The sequence below is a fragment of the Canis aureus genome, chromosome 13, assembly GCF_053574225.1.
Source record: "Canis aureus isolate CA01 chromosome 13, VMU_Caureus_v.1.0, whole genome shotgun sequence".
Lineage (NCBI taxonomy): Eukaryota > Metazoa > Chordata > Mammalia > Carnivora > Canidae > Canis > Canis aureus.
The window spans coordinates 37,012,731-37,036,089 of NC_135623.1; the positions used below are offsets into that span (position 1 = coordinate 37,012,731).

The window sequence follows — 23,359 nt, forward strand, 5'->3', positions numbered from 1 at the left end:
AAAAAGTACACATATACTGCCACTCCAGAGCCATGAAAAAAATCTTGAAATCAACAATTACATAACTCACGTATCTATTACATTTGTTTCCCCCAATTTCCCCACTCCGATTAGTGGCTGACATTTACTTTACAAATGTTCATGGTAACCCAAATGGCCAAATTCTAAGTTAGCCATCGTTTTATTAATTACTTTTGAACTAAAACAAGTTTTCTTCTCCTTTTGGGTAGCTTTAAAATTTTCAAAGAGCCAACTATTTTCCACATTTTTTATTTGAACTTTGTTATGCTTTCCTTTCACCTGTTATGACCACTTCGTACATTTTTAGGAAGATACTTGGCTCATACTTTCATTGTTTCGGTGGTATCCCATCAAATCTGATAGATTGCATTTCTAGTTGCATTTAAAAATATGCTTCACTACATTTTGGGGTTTCTTCACTTGGCCCAAATATTATTGAGGAGTGTAAGTTTTCATTTTCATTTTCGTATTTTACTGTGTGATTGGGCATTTTATCTTGTTAGTTCTAATTTTACGATTTGCTCTCTGGATATACGGAATATAGTATTGCAACTTACCATGTAATCCAGAACATGCACAAAATACACTTAGACAAAAAAGAAAATTTGCTTATATCTCCATGTAGTTCTTTGTAGCTATGCTAAGTCTGCTTTATTAGTTTTGTGTAATACTATGTCATGGATTAATACAATTCTGCTTCTGAGCTGTTGATATTCTCAATTATTTGTGTTGCATTTCTGCCAATTTTTTCCCCTCATGTACTTTTTGCTTTATAGGTTTAGAAATTTTAGATGAGTGAGCTATTTCTCCTACTGCTTTTGTTGTGAAATCTACTTTATTTATGAGAAGAATCTCAAAGCAGAGCCTTTATTTTTATTAGGAACATGTTTGAGATTTGGCCCAAAAGAAAAAGCAATTTTTGTATTTTGCAAAGAAAAAAAGTAGTTACTCACACCCTCTTCACCCCCATTAACCTCTGCCTCTTGGCAAGCCGCTGATCTATTTCCTAGTAAGCCCACGCTGCCATTGTGTTACCTGACCGAGAGTCAGAGTTGGGGCTTAGGGAGGACAACCTGGCAATCACACCGTGTTCCTAGATTCGATGTACATTCATAAATCCTCTGGTGCATGAAGTCTAAAACCACATGACTTGCTACGGCAAAAATACTGAATAAGCCACAGTGGAATATGAATGTATTGAAGATATAATTCCACTCACATATCTGTTACAGACCCATCCACACACGTCTTAGTGAATTTGCCCATGAGTTGAACATGACTATCTGTCAATGACCTCCAAATGCTGGAATCATTTCTTTCTCTCGGCAGCCAAGTATTTCTACTCAGGGACAGAGGGCTTATCTTTCAATCCTCTTAGATGCACAGAATTCATCTTGGGAACAACAGACCAAGTTGGCCCCTCGTGAATGAAATGCTAAGTGAGGATCTGGATCGCTTTGTCTTTAAAGAAAAGGCAGCAAGCAAATGATGCTTGTTCTCCAAATGTCAAAGGGCGAGGATAGTATGAGTTCCGGGTAAGTCTTTGTCTGACTGGCACTTAACTCGGTTCACATGTTCACATTCCAGGCCCGTCTCCCACTTCTCATTTCTGCTCTGCCTCTATTTAGGATAATTATGGCATTTGTATTCTCAGGCTGAATTCCTCTGAAGTTGCTCAGAGGATGGCTTTTGGCCTGAACCTTGAGGTTTCCTGTGTATGGAACGCTAGTTTCTTTTCCTTATTTATTCTTTTTGTTGTGCTTTTAATTAAAAAAAAATACTAATTTTGGATTAAATATCGTGCATTCATTCATGACCACTTACTACCTGTATCCTTCCCACAGTTATAGTTGAAATCATATTATTTGGAAATGCAGGCCAGGGAAACAAAATGATTAATAAATAGCAGTAATATCTACCATTTGTTGAGCATTTAGCTCTGTGACAGCTCCTGTGCTAATCATTTCACAAACATAATTCAATTATTATTTTCACTTTTTAGAGGTAAGGCAACTAAGCTTTGGGAAGATCTTTCCTAAAGGTCACAATGCTAGAAAAGAACAAAGCCGGAATGTGCACCCAGGTCTTTCCAGCTTCAAAGACTGTGCATGTGGGACGCCTGGGGGGGGGGGGGCGGGGAGGTCAGGCGGTTCAGTGTCTGCCTTCAGCTCAGGTCATGATCCTGAGGTTCTGAGATCAAACCCCGTATCAGGCTCCCTGCTCAGAGGGGAGTCTGCTTCTCCCTCTCCCTCTGACTCCTCACCACCACCACCCCCAACTCCACCACTCATATTCTTTCTAAATCTCTTTCTCTCTCAAATCTTTTTTAAAAGTCTTTAAAAAGAAAAAAAAAAAAAGACTGTGCATGTAACTAGTGAGTTTACAACAAATAGCAAGTCAGAGCAATGCCCACTCTGCCACAAACATCGAGCCTCTAAATTTTTACCTATGCTATTTCTTCCAGTCCGCTTGGCCTCCTTTTAACTGATGGCTGGCAGTGGATTGAAAACCAAATATATTTAAGACACTTGAATAAATGAAAATGCTCATTTGCTCAACAAGTAGCTGCTAAGCTCCTATGATTAAGGCGATGTGTTTGGCGGGGAAATCGAAAGATGACAGCACTGGCCTTTTGAGAAGGTAGAGCCACAGGGGAAGAAGTAGAATTACAACTGTGTCGCGTTGGACTAGAGACATGCAGGGAATGAATCAAAGTGAGGGATTTCATCCTGGCGGTCAGGGAGGGCACCTCTGAAAAGGCAACCTGCAGGGGTGCCGGGCTGGCTCAGTCTGTGACTCTTGATCGTGGGGTCATGGGTTCAAGCCCCGTGTTGGGTGTGGAGATTACTTAAGAATAAAATCTTAAAAAAAAAAGAGTCTTTGAGAGGCAACCTGTGAGCAGGGCTGGAATGTTATGAGGACTGGGGAGAGAGAGTTGCAGGCCCAGGGAATGGCAAACACAAAAGCCCTCAGGCAGGAGCTGTTTTGCTTTTTCAAAGGAAGGCAAAGAGTCCAGTATGGCCAGGGGGCCGTGAGTGAGGGTGACCCAAGGCGGAGGGGAGAGGAGGTCCACAGGAGGGGTAGGGCTCACATTACTACTGTCAAGGCTTGAGCTTTTATGCTGCTGAGAAGGATGGGAAGCCCTGGAAAGTTCTGAGCAGAAGAGGCACATGTGTAAGCTTGCTTTTCAGTGACCGCTCTAGCCAACGATGCAAGGCCACCAGGCAGGCCAGCTAGCTGGGGGGCACTTGTGGCCATCCGGGTAAGGGACAATGGTGGCCTGGGCCCAGGGAGGTAGGCGGCAGAGGCAGTGAGAGGGGATCAGGCATTTCCTCCATCCGGACCACCTCTGCTGAAGGAATGGAGGGATGGGAGGCGTGGGAGAAAGGTCTTCAGCCTGGGCACCTGCCAGGACACCATACAGTCTGTGATGCCTGTAAAAATACGGGGGATACCACGTAGTAAGGAGTGGCTTAGCCCTGGCACCAGTTTCCAGAGCGTAGGCCGTGGGCCAACAAGCACCTTCAGCACCTGCGAACTTGCTAGAGACGCAGATGATGGGGCCCCGCCAGCCTGGGGGGCCCGCAGTCGGGGGATAGGGCCCAGGAAACTCCGACAAATGCTCCAGTACAAGGCTAGTGCGCAGGGGACTACGCTGGAGAAGAGGTTTAGTGTTTCAAGGTTTTAACCACTTAAAAAGAAAAGAACAACTTTCTTAAAGGTAAAATTTTGCCTTTATTGTTTGAAGCTTGAGACATTGTAAACAAAAATCAGTATGACATTTCATTTCTTAGTCTTTTGAATGAGGCTATAAAAATACAATGCCACTTAGTCTTTATAAACTCTTGAAAACGTCTAGAAGTTCACAACTAGTAGGATACAAAAAGGCACTTAAAACACACAATGAAGTGATTAAATAAAAAAAAAAAACACAAGACCACTGTATAGATATGATTGAAATTGCTTGGGAAAAATTTATAAATACAGACTCCCACATAAATAGGACTTGACTTTTTCTTCTTTTTTCAAAACATGGATGGCATTTCCCCATTTTACCTACAGACAGCATAAATGTGAACAGCCCTCTCCCACCTTCTTTGTTCTTGATTTAGGTTAACAGAAAAACAAGCTAACATTAATTTGTTTTTCTTCAATTTAATCTCTTCTTTATTTATTACTATTATTTTTTAGGTAAAACAAAATTCTTAAGTTGTAACCAACCATCCTTAGCATTTTTTGGAATGCTAGACTCATTTCCATTTTGTTTCAAATCACAATTCATTTTCATTTTAAAAAAACAGGAAGACAATGATGCGACTATTATAGGTACTTATTACTCAGCCACCAAAATCACCCTAAGCAACAACATTTCTGAAGCACGTGGACATACGTGTATGTGTGTGTGTGTAAATATCACGGCTGCATCATTCAAGCATCAGAGCATACTGAAATCCCACTAGCGCCCTTTTGGAACCTGGGGTCATAAGTCTGGACATAACCGAAATCAGTAAGTGCACTCATCCACGAGAGGAAAGACGTGCACTTTACGCATCTCTAGCTCTTCATTTTCTTTCAGGCTGGGCAAAGGATAAGCCATGTACACCATAAATTAAGTAAAAACCCAATGCCCTGTGTCACATATATGCTGTTGTTAATTAAAATAAGTGTATTCTTGCTGTGGAAATTCTGTGCTTTGGGAATTTTATAAGATCATCATAACAGGGCATTGTTAAGAAAGAATAAAAAAATTTTTTTTTGAGCTGACATTAACATGAGTCAGGCTGCTAACTTGGTCCCTGCATACAGGATGCTGTTTTAGGGTTAACAGCATTACTTCACCCCAAGGACGTTTTTCATGAAAGAAATACATCCATTGCTTTAAGGAATTGCCTGAATGTGATCAGTTGAAAATAATTTAACAATGAAATTCAGAGATTTGCTTCCTTTCCTGGCAGGATTTGGTCTATAAACAAAAACTGGCATTTACAATAATATGGGGGAAAATATAGAGCCATGTGAATACTTACCACTTTATTACTGCAATTGTAAATGGTAATGATTTGAATTCTCCTTGACATTGATTTGTGTGTTTAAATTAGTCATTAATCATGCCTTTTCTGTCTTTTGTTCTGTGGCTCACCCTTTTAAGAAATGCCATGATAATGAGTACATGGTTGTGTTGCATGAAGCATCGTGTCCTACCTTCCTGAGCATATGTGCGTGTGTTCATTTAACATCTGCTCACACTTTTCTGGTTAACTTTTCTGTTGGATAACGTTGAATAGCCTTTGCTGATTTTCAAGGCAGTCTTTCAGCTTATCCTCTGTCAATGTCAGTCGCTGCTCCAAGATTGAAACAGTCTGCAAAAGGAGGACAAAATAATCAATGCCTGGTGACCTGATGGTGAGGACAATGATGGTCATCTCTGCATAGGAGATCCTTTTAGGAACGGGAACCTCCACCCCTCTGCCAGGAAGGGACTCAAAAATTAGCCCCAGAACTTGTCCTGCTTCTGGGCCCTACAATTGACCAAAGGTATTATCAGGAAATGTGAGGAGAAGATAAAAACTGATGCCTTTGGTGAGAAAACAGTAAAAAACGAGGCCTCTGTAGACAATTCTTGTCTGATCTCCTGAAGCACCAACGTCAGGGAAGAGGCCACAGGAAGCATTCAATGAGTCCTGCACGCTACACAGCAGTGTGGGGAGTGGGGAGGGTTGGAATGCCACATGGCCAGCCCAGGTGTTACTTGTATGTCATCAGTGATCACTGTCACAATCAATCCATGGTGCACCCTATCTATACCAGCTGGACACCTAGTTTACTTCGAAAATATTATAATGACCGGCATCAGTTCTCAAACCTTGAAGATAATCACAGCACCTCACAGGGATGTTAGGAAGACTGAATGAAGTAATGCACGTAAAACACTTTATATGAGTGCCCAGCACACAGGACTTGATGAATCTTAGCTCTTCTAACTCCTTTGGCTAATAAATGAGCATGTAATCTCACACACACACACACACACACACACACGAGTACTACTTTAAATCTGGCAAATCTAATTTTTTGTGATGTTGACCACTTCATCTTTGATCTCTTAGATTTCTTTTAAACTTTTTATTATAGAATAAAATGGATTCAGGAAGCTGCACAAAACACATGTCCCTGAATGAATCCTGAAGAGAAAAATCCCTTTATAACTGGCATCCAAGGTCAAGAACTAGAACTGTGCCAGCACCCCTAGACTTCTTTCCAAGGGCCTCTCAGAATCCCTACTCCTGCCCTCCCCTGACAATCGCCACTATCCCACCAATTAGAGTAATCGCTCTCTTGAATTTCTTTATGGTTTTATCTTTCAAGTGTACATTCTTAGAGACCATAATTTTGTCTCGTCCATTTTCAAAGTTTGATATGTCATTTAAAGTCCCTTTTACTTTATAGCCTCTTATCCTCTCTTTCTTAACAGTTTGTTGACAGACTCAGGCCATTTAGAGTAGAGTTTGTCTGTAGAGTTTTCACTAGACTGAATTGTAAGAACAGCATGCTAAGGGTGCAGGTCAGTCTGTTCTGGTCTCTTATTTTCTATAAATTGGCAGCTGGATTCAAAGGCTTGATTTGACTCAGATTAGATCTGTAAGACTATAACTCTACTAAGACCTATAGTTAAGACTACAGGTAGTGGTCTATTTCACTAGAAGGCATGTTAATAAGGTTTGATCATTTCTTTTCTCTTGACGTTGGATAACCAAGCAGTTGAGGAAAGTGTCTCTTATTTATAAATTATCCCAACTAATAAGTTTTTTAAATGATGGAATTAGAATACCATCATTTATAGTCCTCAAGAATGAGTAGATCTAGGCGTTAAGCTTGGTTATCCAGTGGTGGAATTCATAGAGGAAAGGCAAGATAAATGCCTCGTTATTTTAGTCCACAAGTTTCAAGATAATAAACTGATTCCCTATGGCTGTCTGAAGGTAAACAATTTTTAAAATATTATTATTTAATTGCTTCTGCTTTCATATTCTATACTATAGATTTTGACTAATTAAAAAGTATGTTGATAATATTTTCTACTATTTCTCAGTTAGCTTTATGGGCCAAGCATTTTGCCATATACATGTATTATCACAATTCCACATGCTAAGGCTGTTGGTGTGTATATTATCAACACCTTTAAGACTGGGTAACTCAATTTATCTACCATATAAAATGTAATTTTATTTTATTTCTGATTATAGTTCAGTGCAAATAAGTTATAAACACTGCAACTGAGTCAAGAGATGTTCAGTCATCTGGAATTAAAGTGAATCAAAACATGTTTATTTTACTTGCTATTTGCCCACAGAGGCACTGTTTCTATTTTGCAAGTGTGTTGTGCTTGCTTTAACCTCTTCAATTATAAAAGAAAGCCAGTTTTTAAAAATTAAAAATAAAAAATCTTAAGAGACATTTAGTAAATCTTAAACTACTCATTCAACCTTGAATCAGGTAAGAAGGAAAGATGGGTCATGAGGCTGAATAGAGAATGGAAAGATTCACTCGGGAGAGGCTCTAAGAAGGAACTGACATTGAATTTGACAGTGTATGTGAAGAAGTCATGGCGATATGGGAAATAAGTCAACCAAAGCCAACTTTGGCATGAGGCCAAAAGGGAAGCTGCCTTTAAAGGGAAGGCATATCTGATAAATACAGAGAGGGTCACCCCTAGCACAATACTGCAAAGTGAAAGTTAGTGATTTTACTGATTTTCATTAAATAAATCCTGTGATGACTCTAAGTTCTCACATGGCTCTTTCCCACAATCTGTCAGGACCCCAAACCCATATACATCCCCTTGCTTTGAAAGGCCCTGAGATGTCATCTATGGTTTTAGTATTCATTTAATTAGTGGCTCTAAACCTTGGCTGTAAAACAGAATCATATGGGGTGCTTAAAAAGACAAATGACAGGGCCTTACCCCAGACCAATGGCAATGGATCTTCTGGAGATGAGAACTGGCCATCTATGTCTGTATGTTTTATAACCAGGTGATTATAATATACGGCCAGTCTTGAGAACAGAATGAGACGGTTTCTATATAAGAGCCATTTCAACTTGAAATAAGTATTCTAGAAAAGTAACTAACATCTCTCTAGCTCACATTATAGCCTCTCTGTATAACTCGTAACAGGGTCTGCTCTGGCAAATATCGGCAACCTCATTCTATAGATCAGAGGAGCAATAAGACTTCTTCAGGGAAAACACTGAATCAGCAGAGCTGGAGGAGAAACCTTTGATGTATCCATTTCAATGCAACACTTCCCTTAAATGACATCTATATCTACTGACCAATGGTTGGAAGACCTTTGGTATATAAAAATCCACAGTATGCCTTCTTTGCGAAGGTAAAATGGTATCAAAGGATGAGGTAACATTCTAAAACAGGTATGCAAAAACCATCACCTCCAGAAGAGCACGACATCCACATAACACAGCTTTGGAATGAGGAAAGCTATATCCTGGATGGTGAGAATATTTTCACTGTGAAGAACTATACACATTGTCAAAATTTCATACTAACCAAATGTATTAATCATTTCTCTCATGGCCCTAAAGATTTCTTTGATAGTGTCCTAATCTGAACATGAGACATCAAAAATCTTCGGGTAAAACATTATTGAGCAGAATCAGAGACATTTATAGCATGGAGTACCACTGCTATCATTCCTAGTCTCCACTGTTCCTTCTGGCCTCCAGATGGCAGGTAGGGCACAATGGCAGGTGCGCACGTGTGCATGAGTGCGTGTCAATGCACACATGCATATGTACACATGGGCTCTGACCTTACCTGTGCGAGATCTTCTGATGGCAGCTCAGCCGAGCATGCCCTGCTGTACTGATTGCCACCCTGAGCTCTGCTAGTTCTGCAACCTGCTGTAGCCAGGACTATTCTGTATAACTTACCCCTAAGTACAAAGCATGCTAGCCCACCTGTGTCAAAACATTGAGTTGTTCCATAATGTGCTCTAAAGCGTCAGTCACAGCGAGCGGTATGCTTCTTTGGCTCTCAGACGGGAGGTCACTCATGTCTTCTGTTTTCTTTTTCAAGGCTGCTGGTGAACAATCCGGTGACAATAAAGAAGGGTTCAAGAAATATCTGTTGATCTCTTCACCCTTGTCTGGTAAGGTCCTAACAGTGGTATCCGTTGTCTTTGACATCATGGAAAAGATAGGAAGAGTTATATTTTCTAAGGTTTAACATGATACATATATATATTTAAATATATATATATTTAATATTCTTCTTCTAAATACCCAGCTTTTATTTAATTGTTTATCTTCAACTCCAGTATTATAGAAATTACGATTACAAGGAGAAAACAAAACTAATAATGAACAGAGAAAATACACCATTTTCCTTGATTTTTAAAATGAAATATGCTCTGTATGTATCTGAGAGATGAGGCATCCTACCACTAAAAGAACTGGTAGATGCAGTATAATTTTAATTAAAAACAAATACCACATCAAGATGACCATTATTTTTTTAAAAATGGGAAATAACAAGTGTTGGTGAGGATACAGAAAAACTGGAACTCTCATGCATTGCTGGTAGGAATATAAAATGGTGCAGCTGCTATAGAAAACAGTTTGGCTGTTCCACAAAAAGTTAAATGCAGAATTACCATATGATCTAGCAATTCCACTGCCAAGTACATGCCCAAAAGAACTGAGAGCCGGGACTTGAACAGATACTGTTATCAGCAGCTTTATTGCCAATAGCCAAAGGTGGAAACAACACAAATATCCACCTACAGATAAATGTAGAAACAAAACGTGGTATGTACATACAATTGAGTATTGTATATACAAAAATGACTGGAATTTTGATACATGCTACAACATGATGAACTCTGAAAATACTATGCTAAGTAAAATAAGCCAGACACAAAGGAAAATAGATATGAGCCTACTACTATAAGGTATGTTGAACAGGCAAATTCACAGAGACAGACACAGTAGAGGTCACTATGGGCCGGAGGGAAGGGGAAGGTGGAGTTATTGTCTGAAGGGTACAGAGTTTCTGTTTGGAATGATGAAAAAGTTCTCAAAATAGATAGTGGTGATCATTACACAACACTTGGACTACTTCTTGCCAGTAAACTGTACACTTAAGAGTGGTTAAAATGGTTAACTTTTATGTTGTGTAAGTTTTATCACAAAAAAATAAAAATCAAAAAACCCCTCCAAATATATGGCAATGGACAATCTGAAAATAAAATTTAAAAAACAACTCCATTTATAATAGCACCAAAAAGAATGAAATACTTAGGATAAATTTAACAAAAGTGCAAGGCTTGTGCATTGAAAACTGTAGACATCACTAAAAGAAATTAAAGAAGATCTAAATAAATGACAAGGCATCCATGCCCATGTTCATGGACCAGAAGAGCTAATACCTTTAAGATGGTAATACTCCCCAAACTGATAATGTACAGATTCAATACGATTCCTATCAATACCCTAGCTACCTTGTTTGCAAAAATTGACAAACTGAACTTAAAATTCATAAGGAAATGCAAGGAACCCAGAACAACCAAAATAACACTGAAGAATAAACTTAGAGGATTCGTACTTCCCAATTTCAAAATTCAGTACAAAAGTAAAGTAGTCAAGACAGTATGGCAATGGGTATAAAGACAAACATGGCTCAATGTAACAGAACTGAGAGTCTAGAAATAAGCCCTTCGACTTCTGCCCAACTGGTTTTTGACAAGGTTGCCAAGATAATTTAATGGGGGAAAGAACAGTGTTTTCCACAAATGGTGCTGGAAAAACTAGATGTCTAAACCCAAAATTATGGATTTGAATCCTTACCTCTCACACTATATACAAAATTACTTCAATATGGATCATAGACTTGAATATAAGAACTACAATTATAAAATTCTTAAAATACACAAGTAAACTTCCCTGGCTTTCGATTAGACAGAGGTTTCTTAGAAACAACACCAAAAGTACAAATGACTAAATGAATAAATAAACTGGACTTTATCAAAATTAAAAACTTTTGTGCTTAAAATGATACCAACAAGAAACTGAAAGAAAAAAAACCCCACAGAATGGAAGAAAACATCTGCAAATCATATATTTGATGAGAGTTGTTGAAGAATGTATAAAGAACATGTAACTCCTATAATTCAAATATAAAAAGAAAAATACCTCAAAAAATGGTCAAAGGATCTATCTGAATGGATGTGTCTCCAAAGATACACAAAATGACCAATAAGCTCATAACAAGATGCTCAACATCATTAGCCATCTGGGAAATGCAAATTAAAGCCACAATGAGATATCACTTCATACCTACTAGGATGAATAAAATAAAAAAGACAGAATATAACAAATGTTGGAGAAGATACAAAGAAATCAGAACCCTCATATATTTGCTACTGGGATTGTTTAATGGTGCAGACACTTTGAAAAAGAGTTTTGGTAGTTCCTTAAAAATGTTAAAACACAGAATTACCAAAAGACCTAGCAATTCCACTCCTTGCTATATGCCAAAGAAAAATGAAAACATACATCCACACAAACTTGTACATGAATGTCGTGGAAGTATTATCCATAATAACCAAGACAATGATAACAATCCATATGCATCCAAATGTGGTGATAATGAATGGATTAACAAAATGTAGTATATCTCTACAGTGAATATTATTTACTCACCAAAGGAATGGAGTACAGAACATGCAGAACATGCTAGCATGTGGATGAGCCTTGAAAACATTAGGTTAAATTAAAGAAGCTGTAGGATACATTGTATGTACAATCATACATTGTATGATTCCATGTATATGAAATGGTCAGAATAAATAAATATATGAAGACAGACTGAGATGAGTGGGTTGCCAGGAGGAGAGAAGAAGAGGGGAGAGATTAGTAATGGTATGAGGGTGATGAAAATGTTCTAAAATTCTAGGGCGCCTGGCTGGCTCAGTTGGTAGAGCATGTGACTCTTGATCTCAGGGTCATGAGTTTAAGCCCCATATTGGGCAGACGTGGAGACTATGGGGAAGAAAGGAAGAGAGGGAGGGAAGAAGGGAGAGAGAAAAGAAAGGGAGAAAGAAAGTGTTCTAAAATTCTTTTTGGAGTGGTGAAATAGTTTAAAATTAGATAGTGGTGATGGTTACACAATTTTGTGAATATACTAAAAACCATTACATTATAAACTTTAAAAGGGTGAATTTTATAGTATGTGAATTGTATCTTAATAAACCTATTATGAAAACAAAAATACAAATATACACATCAGAAAGTTAAAACTTTTTTTAAAGATTTTATTTATTCATTCATGAGAAACACACAGAAGGAGGCAGAGAGAGAAACAGATTATCCTCGGGGAGTCCAACGTGGAACTCAATCCTGGGACCCCAGGATCATGCCCTGAGCCAAAGGCAGATGCTCAACCACTGAGCCACCTGGGAGTCCCAGTTTTTAAAAAATTTTAATCAATTTTACATTGCTGATTATCATGTGAGAGTTCCTGAGAGAGGTTACCTCAAACGTGGGAAGTATACTGATGATGATGATGGTGGTGGTGGTGATGACAATTAGCATACAGAGCTTACTATGTACTTGGCACTGTTCCAAGTACTTTAACTGATTTAATCTTCACAATAATTTCATCAGGTAGGTTCTGCTAATATTCCCATTTTACAAATGACTAAACAGAGACTCAGGGAGATTGAATAACTTGTGCAGACCACAGGAAAGATGTATGAACCACAACCAATCATACATCTCAGAGATGCTGAAGTATTCCAGGTACTGTAACTTTGGGATCAAGGCCACTGGCCACTTTCTTTATGAGGCTCCCAACCATTTTTTTTTTTATTTTTTATTTTTTTGCTCCCAACCATTTCTGTAGGAAGATGAAAACTTCCAAGTTTCCCTCTGTCATAATCTTACAAATTCACCATTTGTTGAAAATAATAAAAATAAACTCAAAATCCACCAATCACAATTCGTTTGTTTTGAAAGGATGTATAACGCACATTTTCATACTCCTACCCAGCTAAGTGTATCTGCTCAAAGTCTCTCTGTTTGTTCACTAGGCACATACTCAGGGGGCCTTGCTCCGTGCTAGGCACCCTTCCAGGCCGTGAGAACCCAGCAGTGGGCAGCGCTCTCCTGAAGCTTTCATTCTGGACCCTTCAGAATGAAAAGTTTGGTAACTTTTCTACTTTTCACCCTCAGAAATTTATGAACTTATATTTTGTTTGATTGTCTAGCAGGCTACATTTATCTTCAAAACCCATCCTGGTCGCTGAGTTTTGTCTGGGGTCAGCAACAAATAAATTACTATGATATGACATGTGGAGGTAATGGAAAAAAGCAAGGGATAATGGCAGAGAAAGGGGGAAGTATGAAGTCTCCATCCCACATCCCACAACGTTAGCCAACAGATGTATCTCTCTCTCTGTTTCTCAGAGGTACCTAGAAATTAGATTATTTCTCTCACCAACCAACCCTAACTTTGCATCCTGTTTGGGGAAGTTTTAACACACTCACTCATTAAATTTAAAAAAAAATTGAAAAGGGAAAAAATACATTTGAGATTCTGGGCTATCCGAAGTCCCTCAAACGAGGCTGCTGTCCATGCTGCTCCCAATCACCTAGGCCCTCTCCTACCTCAAAGATGTTACTACTCATTTCCTGGGTAAATGTTTACTGAGCACCTATATCATACCAAGTATTTACCGATGTTAAATGGGAGTATGGTGCAAGCCTTGCTCTTGAAGATTCTCTGTTGTGGTGAGAGAATTAAGACAGAGCAAGGCCTAGAACCCCCACAGCACCTGGCACATCACTGGCATTGAAGAATGAAAAAGAAACACGAGCAGACAAGTGACTGTAAGACTGCAAACAAGAACAAATGCTTTGGTGCTCCATAAAAGGAAGAAATCACACCATGTTCCCTTAGTGCCTACTTTTATTGCTGACAGTTGAAGTACAGTGAGGTAAAGGATTCATTCATTGATTGAGTCAGCAAACGAAGGCCTCCTATGCTGGGCATTAAAGCTACGGCAAAGAGCAAGAGGGATACGGTACTTTCCTTCGTGGAGCTTATAGTTCTCTGAAAAACCATTCATCCAAAAGGATGGCAGGACAATCGTTACCCCTAAGTTTTCCTCAGATAGGTCCACAGTTGCCATCTCAAAGATGGAAGTGGATCCTCACCAAGTGCGTGAATAAATCTGAGTGGCTGAGAAACCCTTACCTCTGCAGATTAAAAGGCTTGACTCTTCCTTTGAATGTACAAAATAAGAGAGAGTTGACTGATGCAGACAACTTTGATATGTCCTGAGAACTAGATACAAAGCCTCTGACATTCTGCGGGCCACTGACTCTTAACAGACTGTTCAGATGCCATGGTAAAATTAATGCATAATTTTTCATTTGTCACTTACATTAGAGAATGAATTTTTTAGATACATTAATAGAAAATGAAAATCGTGGCATTTGCAAGCAAATTTTTATCAGGAAGTGAACCATTCAAAAATGTAATCAAGGTCCACACATTTAAACTATTACTATTTATATCATTAACAATGGAACATTCAAGATACTGTGCTGCTCTGTTACACACTGAAGTTCATGCATTATATTTATTTCCTTCCTCCTTTCCTTCTTTCCTCCTCCTTCTCCCCTCTCACCGTCTCCCAATCCGGGCAAGGCAGCCAGAACTAATCACTGGTGCCCCTTCACTCTCGTAAGCCATCAGGCCTGCCATCAGTAGAGCACTGTCACCATCATTTCTTGTTATATTTGTGTTTACATGTCTATATCCCAACTAGTTAATGAGAGAGAGTATCTTGAGGGCAGAAGCCATAACTTCAACATCTTTTTTTTTCTCATAGTGTCTAGCATAGTGCATGAGATACTGATAAGGTTTGCCAGTTGTTGAGTTGAATTCATGGATCTGATTCATTGCATTCACTGTCCTGTGTCAGTTGAGCCATCAACAAAATATAAATGTTAATAATTTGATAGTATTTAGAGAGAAGTAAAAAAACTAAAGTTAAGCCAATACCATTCTCTACTGAAAATTACTATCTGAAATGCCCCTCAGAGCCACAATGAGGGAGCAATCGAAGTATTTATGACATAACTGCAAATTTGCAAATCACTTTTTGATTTTCACCCCCCCACCCCAGCATATCTGATGGTTTCTTTTCTTTTTTTTTTTTTTTTATTTATGATAGGCACACAGTGAGAGAGAGAGGCAGAGACACAGGCAGAGGGAGAAGCAGGCTCCATGCACCAGGAGCCCGACGTGGGATTTGATCCCGGGTCTCCAGGATCGCGCCCTGGGCCAAAGGCAGGCGCTAAACCGCTGCGCCACCCAGGGATCCCTATCTGATGGTTTCTGATGGCCTAGCATAAAGACCTTCTCAAAAGTAGGCATTTCACGTGTAAAGATAATCAATGATTTGGACTCCAGATATATCTTTAATAAATGGGTTAAAATAAATCAGTTTTGGCTTATAACTAATATTTTTAGTTTTGGTTTAATTCTGTAAGTAGAAAACCGAACAGACAAAAGTCAGAAAGTTATCCAAAAGTGGTTTTGATCTCTCCAGCTAAAAAGTGAGTTTCCCATCATTGAAAATTCTAAAATAGATTTGGGATGGCCACTTGTTGGGGATCTTATGAAAAATATACAAACATGAGGTCAGGAAATTCAACTGAATGCCCTTCAAAGTCCTTTCCATTCCAGAAATTCTGAGATTTTTAAATCTCAACACACACACACACACACACACACACACACAGTCACTTATAAAATGCCTGCTTGAAATAGACTAGGATAACAAAAAGTATCTTTTGCCTGGATAAAATAAAGGTAAATATTATTTTTCAAATAATATTTGAAATTAGTGAATTATTTCCAAAAATCTCTATATGAGATCTAAAATAATGAAGACATAACACTCATACGACATTTTTTTATTTAGCACTTACATGTCAGAAAAATTCTAAATGGCACTTACAGAAGTGTTTTAGTTTCCCACTGTTGATGGAACAAATTGTAAGTTTAGTCGCTTAAACAACACAGTCATTATCTGAAAGCTCAGGAGGTCAGAAGTCCAAGATAGGTTTTACAGGTCTAAAACCAAGGTGCCGGCAGGGCTGTGTTCCTCCTGGAGGCTCTAAGGGAGAGTCTCTGTTCCTTGCCTTTTACAGCATCTAGTGGCCCCTGCCTTGCTTGGCTCATGACCCCATCACTTTAATCTCTGCTTCCATTGCCCTGTCTCCTTCTCTAATTCCCACGTCTCCCTCCTTCCCTTACAGGGACTCTAGTGATTATATTGCACCCACGCCGATAATCCAGAATAATCTCCCTGACACAAGAACCTTAACTTTATCACATTTGCAAAGTCCTTTTTGCCATGTAAGAAAACACATTCACACAGTCTGGGAATGGGGACATGGACATCTTTAAAGGACCTGCATGCTGCCTACTGTAAGCAGTGAATAAACAAAAGAGATTCTGTTGACACAAAGTTATACTCAAGTGGGTGAAACAGGAAAATAAATATACAGATATGTGATGTACTAATGTCAGGTAATGACAAATAAAGCTGGGTAACATGCTATATTATGATACAGTTTCATTGATGATTTTTTTTTTTAATGGGAAAAGTAGATAACTTCCAAAGGGAAAAGTCATGAATGCCATTGGAAGTATATGATTCTAGATTTCTGTGGGTAAGTTGTGGAGAGTTATTTGAAAAAAAAAAAAAAAAAAAAATATATATATATATATATATATATATATTTACCAGTTTTTACGAAGGATATGAAGGGACAGTCAGATGAAGAGATACACAGAGCAAGGTCTGGAAAAGTCCCAAGTACAGGAACTTCTGTTGCCTTGAAGTTGGGGCCCTTGGCATGTAAATGTTAAACGCATGGGTCTATGATCACTCAAGGAGAATCAAACAAAAAAAGGGAGAATTGCAAAGACTTCAAAAAGCAGGAAGAGAAGGAGCAGGAAAAATGACTAGGGGCCCATGAGGTGGGAAAGGGTAGTGACCCAGAAGCCAAGTGACAGGAGTTTCAAGGAGGAGGGGTTGAGGACCAGGACCAAGTGCTGTAGAAAGGCTGATTTAGACGAATCACTGGGGTCTTGACATCAGTGGAATGGTGGGGCCAAAAATTTAATTGGAAGTGGAAAATGAAGAAATAGAGATCGAATAGAGCCAACTCCTTTGGGGAGTTCTGCTTTAAAGGGAAGCAGAGCCATGAGACAGGAGCTCGACAGGGATGAGGGGTCAGATGAGTTCTGCTTTAAAGGGGAGCAGAGCCATGAGACAGGAGCTCGACAGGGATGAGGGGTCAGATGGAAGTTTTCCTTTTTAAAAATGGTAAATACATTGTAAATGTATGCTGATGGAAAAGATCTAGTAGGAAGAGAGCACGGATGTCTTAAGACAGTGAGGTGATGACTATTCAGTAAATGGGTTGGCTAGGCAGTACTGAGTGCCCTGGAACTCTGCATAAAGACATTTCAAGTGCAATCAGTCAGCACGGTTGTTGGCGTATAGGAGGCAAAGAAATGGATTTAACCAGGTTGAAATCTCATGGGGGATACAACAGAGGGGAGGAAGGCACACGGGCATGGCGGTAATAATGGACTACAGAATCTAATGTAAAACAGAGGGACTGAGACACAGGAAGCGGGCAGTGAAAAGGCAGGAGGCTCAGCGGATTGGAGACCCTTCTGGGGTTGATGAATTATCAAAAGTGGAGGACTGGAGGAAGTGGTGGCCCAAGAGCAGGAGGCTTTACACTGGTCTTACCATCAGCACAAATGATTCAGTCACTGACTTCATCTGAGAATCCCGACTCAGAGTATGGGTGCCTTTGAGAAGTGACTCAGAGCGCTGCTCTATCTTTAGCTCTCTCCTTGAGATCAAAATCCTGTGTTAACCAAGGAGTGGATGTACCAATCAGGAAAACAGAAAAAGGAGCTAGAGGCTCACCCATGCGGGGTTGTCACAGGACCACACCAAAAGGTTCATTCTCAATTTCTAAAGTGATTAGGAAGAAAATCCTGAAGAAGAAAACCACACCTATTTTGTACATCTGCCTAGTGTCTTTGTGCAAATATACCCCACCTGCTCGAGTCTTACTGATTTAAAAGTATCTCTTGGATAAAACCAGAGAATGCCATGTGAAATTTGCGTCTCCCAAACTACACTGGTTGAGCTGAGAAAGACTTCTGGTTTGTCCCTTGGGAGAAATCATACGTCTTTTTCTCAAAGAAAGAACCTTTGGGCTTTAGGGGTAAGGTTTTATGGAGGGCTTTGATTTTTGTTCTTCAAACCAAACTGGAAATTTCATTTTTGTCAGAAGATTTGAAAAACATACCCCTATGCAGTTATCAACTCTAACATCTGAATGCTTAATTCAGTCCCCTTGGAAAAGGCAGCTGCTGCAACAAATCGACTGTCTTTGTCTTTAATCTTTATTCTCATCTCTAAAGAAGCTTATTAATTTTGAAGGCACGAACATGTAGGATACAAGTAGGACAAATAAAATCTGTACAAAAATTTCCTTCTGTGTTTCACTTCTCACATGATTAGGCAAACACAAACTATGACACTTTGCTCTTTGTTCAAAAAAGCTGCATGCGTGTGTGTATCTAAATTTTGAGGCAGGTAATAGCTTATATTATACAATGATGTATTTCTTAAAGATCTTTTATATGCAAGTAAGTATTACATCTTGGAAAAAAATGGAAGTTTGACGTGGAAAGCCATATTTGGTTTAGTTTCACCCACATGTCTCAAAAGAGCCATCTGTTCACCTTTCAGAAAGCTGCCCCCTTCTCTGTGTGCACAACAGCAAGCAAGGGAAATGAATACGTGAGTGAATAAGAAATGCAACCTCACTGCAATACTAATGTTTTTCAATGAATCAGTGATCCTTCTTTTTTTTTTATCTAATAACTGTTTAAGTTGCAACTATGCTTTAAACCTTTCAATCAAAAAGTATAAAGAATAAAGCAACCTTTTCTCCTACCTTAAGATATAAAATATACCCTTTTCTGATCTTCTTTCCCTTCCCTCTTAAAGGATACCATCATCCTGAATATGGTATATGGTATCTATCATTCCAATTCACGTCGCCTCGCTCTTATCACATCTGTATCACATTTTTTGCATGTATTAGAACTGCACATAAAATGGTATTGTACTGTATCCTTGCAGTACTTTTTGCTAATCAACATTTTTAGATTTGTCTATGGTGACGCAGCTAAGTCTAGTTCACTTCTTTGCACTGCCAAATAGTATTCCATTGACCATTCTACAATTTATATATTCTCTCTACTGTTAACTTGCTTTAAATGCTACAATGAGCAGTCTTATAAATGTCTCCTGCATACAGATGTGAGAGTTTCTCCAGAACAGAAAAGTTAAGTCAAAGTTTTACCAGATATTATCCAAAATATTGTTCAGATATTGTCCAAACTTACTCTTAAATGAGAAGGCAATCTCCCCTTTTTCTACAAAATCAATAATACTTTATTGTACATTTCCATGATTACTGGTAACTTAAACATATTTTGTGTTTATTATCATTCTTCTGTAAATTGCCTGTTTAAATCCTTTATCTACTTTTTAATTGGTCTACCTCTTTTTTTTCTAATTTATATTTAACAGTTCTTTATATATTCTGGATACCAATATTTTGCTGTATATATATATATATATATATACAGCATATATATATATATGTCTCCTACTTTGTGGTTTGTCTTCATTTCTATTTTATGGGATTTCCTTTATTCATACAAGTTTTTGTTTTTATTTTATTTTTAAGTTTTTGTTTTAAATGTAGTCAAATTGATCAAACTTTCCATTGTTATTTGTGCATTTCATATGTTTCAGCAATCCTTCTCCTATCTGGAGTGTATAAATATATTGTTTTCTTTTAGAGGTTCTGAAGTATTTTCACATTTAAGCCTTTAACTCTCCTGGTATTGATTTTGTTTGTAGCTAAAAGTAAGAAAATAATTATATATTTTTTTCAATTAGCCGGTTGTCCCAGCAACGTTTATCGAACAGTCTATTCAGGGACTAATCCATTTTCAAGGGTCTGCAAAGTCAGGCCTTTCATATACCAACCATCTAATCTGTGTGGGTCTGGGTATGCACTCCCCATCGTGGACTCTGTCTCTCCCTGTAACAAGCACCACATTTAGAGCTTAATGAATCTCCAAACCTTGTATTTCTTCAAAAGTGTCCTGTTCCAAAAATAGGCTATTTTTGGCCCTTTCTTTTCCATATGAGCTTTAAAATCACCTTTTTTTTTAGGTTTCATTAAAAATCTTACTGGGATGTTTATTGGAATTTCCTTGAATTTGTAGATTTAGTCAGGAAAACTAGCATCCTTATGACATTGAGCCAGCTTGCCCACAAACATGGAATATTTTATCAATTTCACATTATCCTTACATGAAGACCTTATACTCTGTATTTTCTGTATCATTTCAATTTTATTATATGTGCCTCAAAAGCAAACACATTGCCACCATGTTAGTATCATGATCATTATTCAGACAGAACCCAACTTATGATGTTTCAAGTTACATTTTTTCAACTTTATGATGGTGCAAAAGCAATACACATTCAGTAGAAATCATACTTCCAATATTAAATTTTGATCTTTTCCTGAGCTAGCAATATGCATGGGGGATGATACTCTCTGGTGATTCTGGGCAGTGGCAGTGAGCCGCAGCTCCCAGTCAGCCACATGATCTCAAGGGTAAATAACTGATATACTTTCAATCATTCTATTTCTCACTTTTAGTGCAGTATTCCATAACTCACATGAGATACTCAACAGTCTGTAATAAAATCGGATTTGTGTTAGATGATTTTGCCTGACTGTAGGCATAAATGTGCTAGGGCAGGCAAGGTAGACAGGGCTAAGCCATGATGTTTGATAGGTTAGATGTATTAAATGCAGTTTATTGGGAGGTAGGTAACCTCGTTGTATGTCGAGGAAGTGCTGTACACAGAAAGCCAACCAAATAAACAGGTCAAAGTATATCCTCAAATAACTATCCTCAGTATTTTTGTAAAACATAGTTTTCTTAGAATCAAGGACATTACTTAGAATATATTTTTGAAAAATTATTTTCTGGGATCCCTGGGTGGCGCAGCGGTTTGGCGCCTGCCTTTGGCCCGGGGCGCAATCCTGGAGACCCGGGATCGAATCCCACGTCGGGCTCCCAGCATGGAGCCTGCTTCTCCCTCTGCCTGTGTCTCTGCCTCTCTGTCTCTCTCTGTGTGACTATCACGAATAAATAAATAAAATCTTTAAAAAAAAAAGAAAAGAAAAATTATTTTCTGAGGTTGCTTATTCTCGCAGATAACTAATGCCATTTCTTAGCCTTTCCTACAGGCCTTGTTTTCTGTTCCTAAAAACTCTTCAAGTGCCAGATTCAAAAGAAGTGAGCTGTGTGTTAAAAATCATAAGATAATTCTTTTAAATTGTACACACAAAGTAAATCATGCTTTACTCAATTGAATGCGACTTTAGCTCCCTGAGTGTACTTGTTTCAGGGCTATGAAGAAGCAATTTTAAAAGAAGGATTTATCTAATCATTCAACAAAGCTACATTCAGAAAACTGGCAAGCTTTACAGAACATCTTTCAAAGAGCAAATATTGTATTTATTTATTGTTCTATTCATCATGTAGTATAATGTGAATATTATAGTACAATTAATAATAACTGTGATTGTAACAGTAATATATATTCACAGCTGGGTATGAGAACCAACCCTTCTATTTATTATTCATTAAATCATTCAAAAAACAGAGAATGAAAGCTTTCTATGAGAATTCAGTATACACAGTGTACATTGTATTAGTTGACTTTAATTTGCATTTGCTAAATAATGCAGTCTTTCCTTATATTCCCCAAATAGATGAAATTTGCCCCTCACCTAAATCTCTATAAAAATTCAATTTTGCTTCTTAAGGCAATTATCAATGTTTTCTTGCATTTTTGCTATTTCTGACATCATATAATTTTCTGTGCTCTCGTATAATACAGTGTCTATATGAATGGGACATCAAGTCACATAGACCCTTAACCTTCTATCTTTTGTGTATTAACCTTGTGACAAATTACTTGACCTGCCTAGGCCTTAGTTTCTTCATTTATAAAATGAAAATAATATTGAGCTACATTATAAGGTCATTGTTAGAATGTATAGAGTCTATAGTTTGTATTCACTTATCTATCCTCAATAACATATTATGTTCTCCCCTAACTCTTCTAAAATCTAATTTTGCAAGTTTCTAGAAGGGCAGAAGCCACAGCTTCCTTTCCTTCACACAGTTGACAACTTGCTGAGTAACTCCTATGTGTAAGGCATATGGTTCAAAATAATCCCTTTATAATTACATAAAGTAATTAATAAAATTTGTTGAATTAAAGATATATCTCTATGCAATATACTCCAAGTTTTCCTTTTTCTTTTTTTTTTTTCACCTCTTTATATGTCTGGTTTCTCAAATTAGATAACAAACCATATAAGGGCAGGTGGCAGTCCACCAAATAAATGAATGAACTATAATAAATAAATGCTAACTGGTAGTAAATAAATAAGTATATACTGAATATATATTTAAAATGAAAATCACTGACAAATGCAAAATAAAACATTAATTTTAATGTAATTAAATTTAATGTAATTTATATTTAATGTAATTAAAATGTAATATTAATTTGCATTTGAGATGTAATTAAACACACACACACACACACATACACACACAAGGTTTCCATTTTCAGGCAGCTGCCTGAAAAATCTATATAATATTTTTAAAAGACATTTAGTAGAGAAAGATCCAACATCCACTAAAAAATATTGGTCTCATCATTTTCAGGGATAAAAAATGGTTTCCTAATAATAATGCAGGAAGTCAGTCTAACATCAAGAATTTAAATCTATGAATCTCATCTAAAATATTTCATCTCAAAAAAAATAAAATAAAATAAAATATTTCATCTCTTGATGAAGATTATATAACTGGACATAGTAGAAAATTACGGCATAAAGCTTCCAGGAAGAATAGCTTATAAGTAGAATATCAATAACAGATATTTCATTATAAATAGCTGAAAACAAGACACTCTGATTAACAATTTACTATTTGACAGAGATCCAATATTTTCCTTTCCTACATTTTTATGTATAAAAAGCTGTGGGTGTTTCTCCCTTTCTTCTTTAGCTGGTGGAAGAAACCCAGAAACCAAAG

The 23,359-nt window shown here is 37.8% G+C and overlaps 1 protein-coding gene across 9 annotated transcripts in view; it reads right to left on the bottom strand.

The window, feature by feature from the left end:
- Positions 1-3,732: 3,732 nt before the first annotated feature.
- POC1B (POC1 centriolar protein B) overlaps positions 3,733-23,359 on the bottom strand; it is a 95,157-nt gene continuing 75,530 nt past the window's right edge. For 4 of the 9 annotated variants that reach the window (XM_077845758.1, XM_077845764.1, XM_077845763.1 and 1 more), the window contains 2 exons: positions 8,998-9,225; positions 3,733-5,381 (listed from right to left, as the gene is read on the bottom strand). In XM_077845758.1, the coding sequence (XP_077701884.1) occupies positions 5,277-5,381; positions 8,998-9,225 (333 nt within the window). In that variant the 3' untranslated portion in view covers positions 3,733-5,276. Of the gene's footprint in view, positions 5,382-8,997; positions 9,226-21,369; positions 21,406-23,359 lie in introns of those variants that run through there. The other 5 variants (XM_077845762.1, XM_077845759.1, XM_077845765.1 and 2 more) reach the window with 4 other exon arrangements.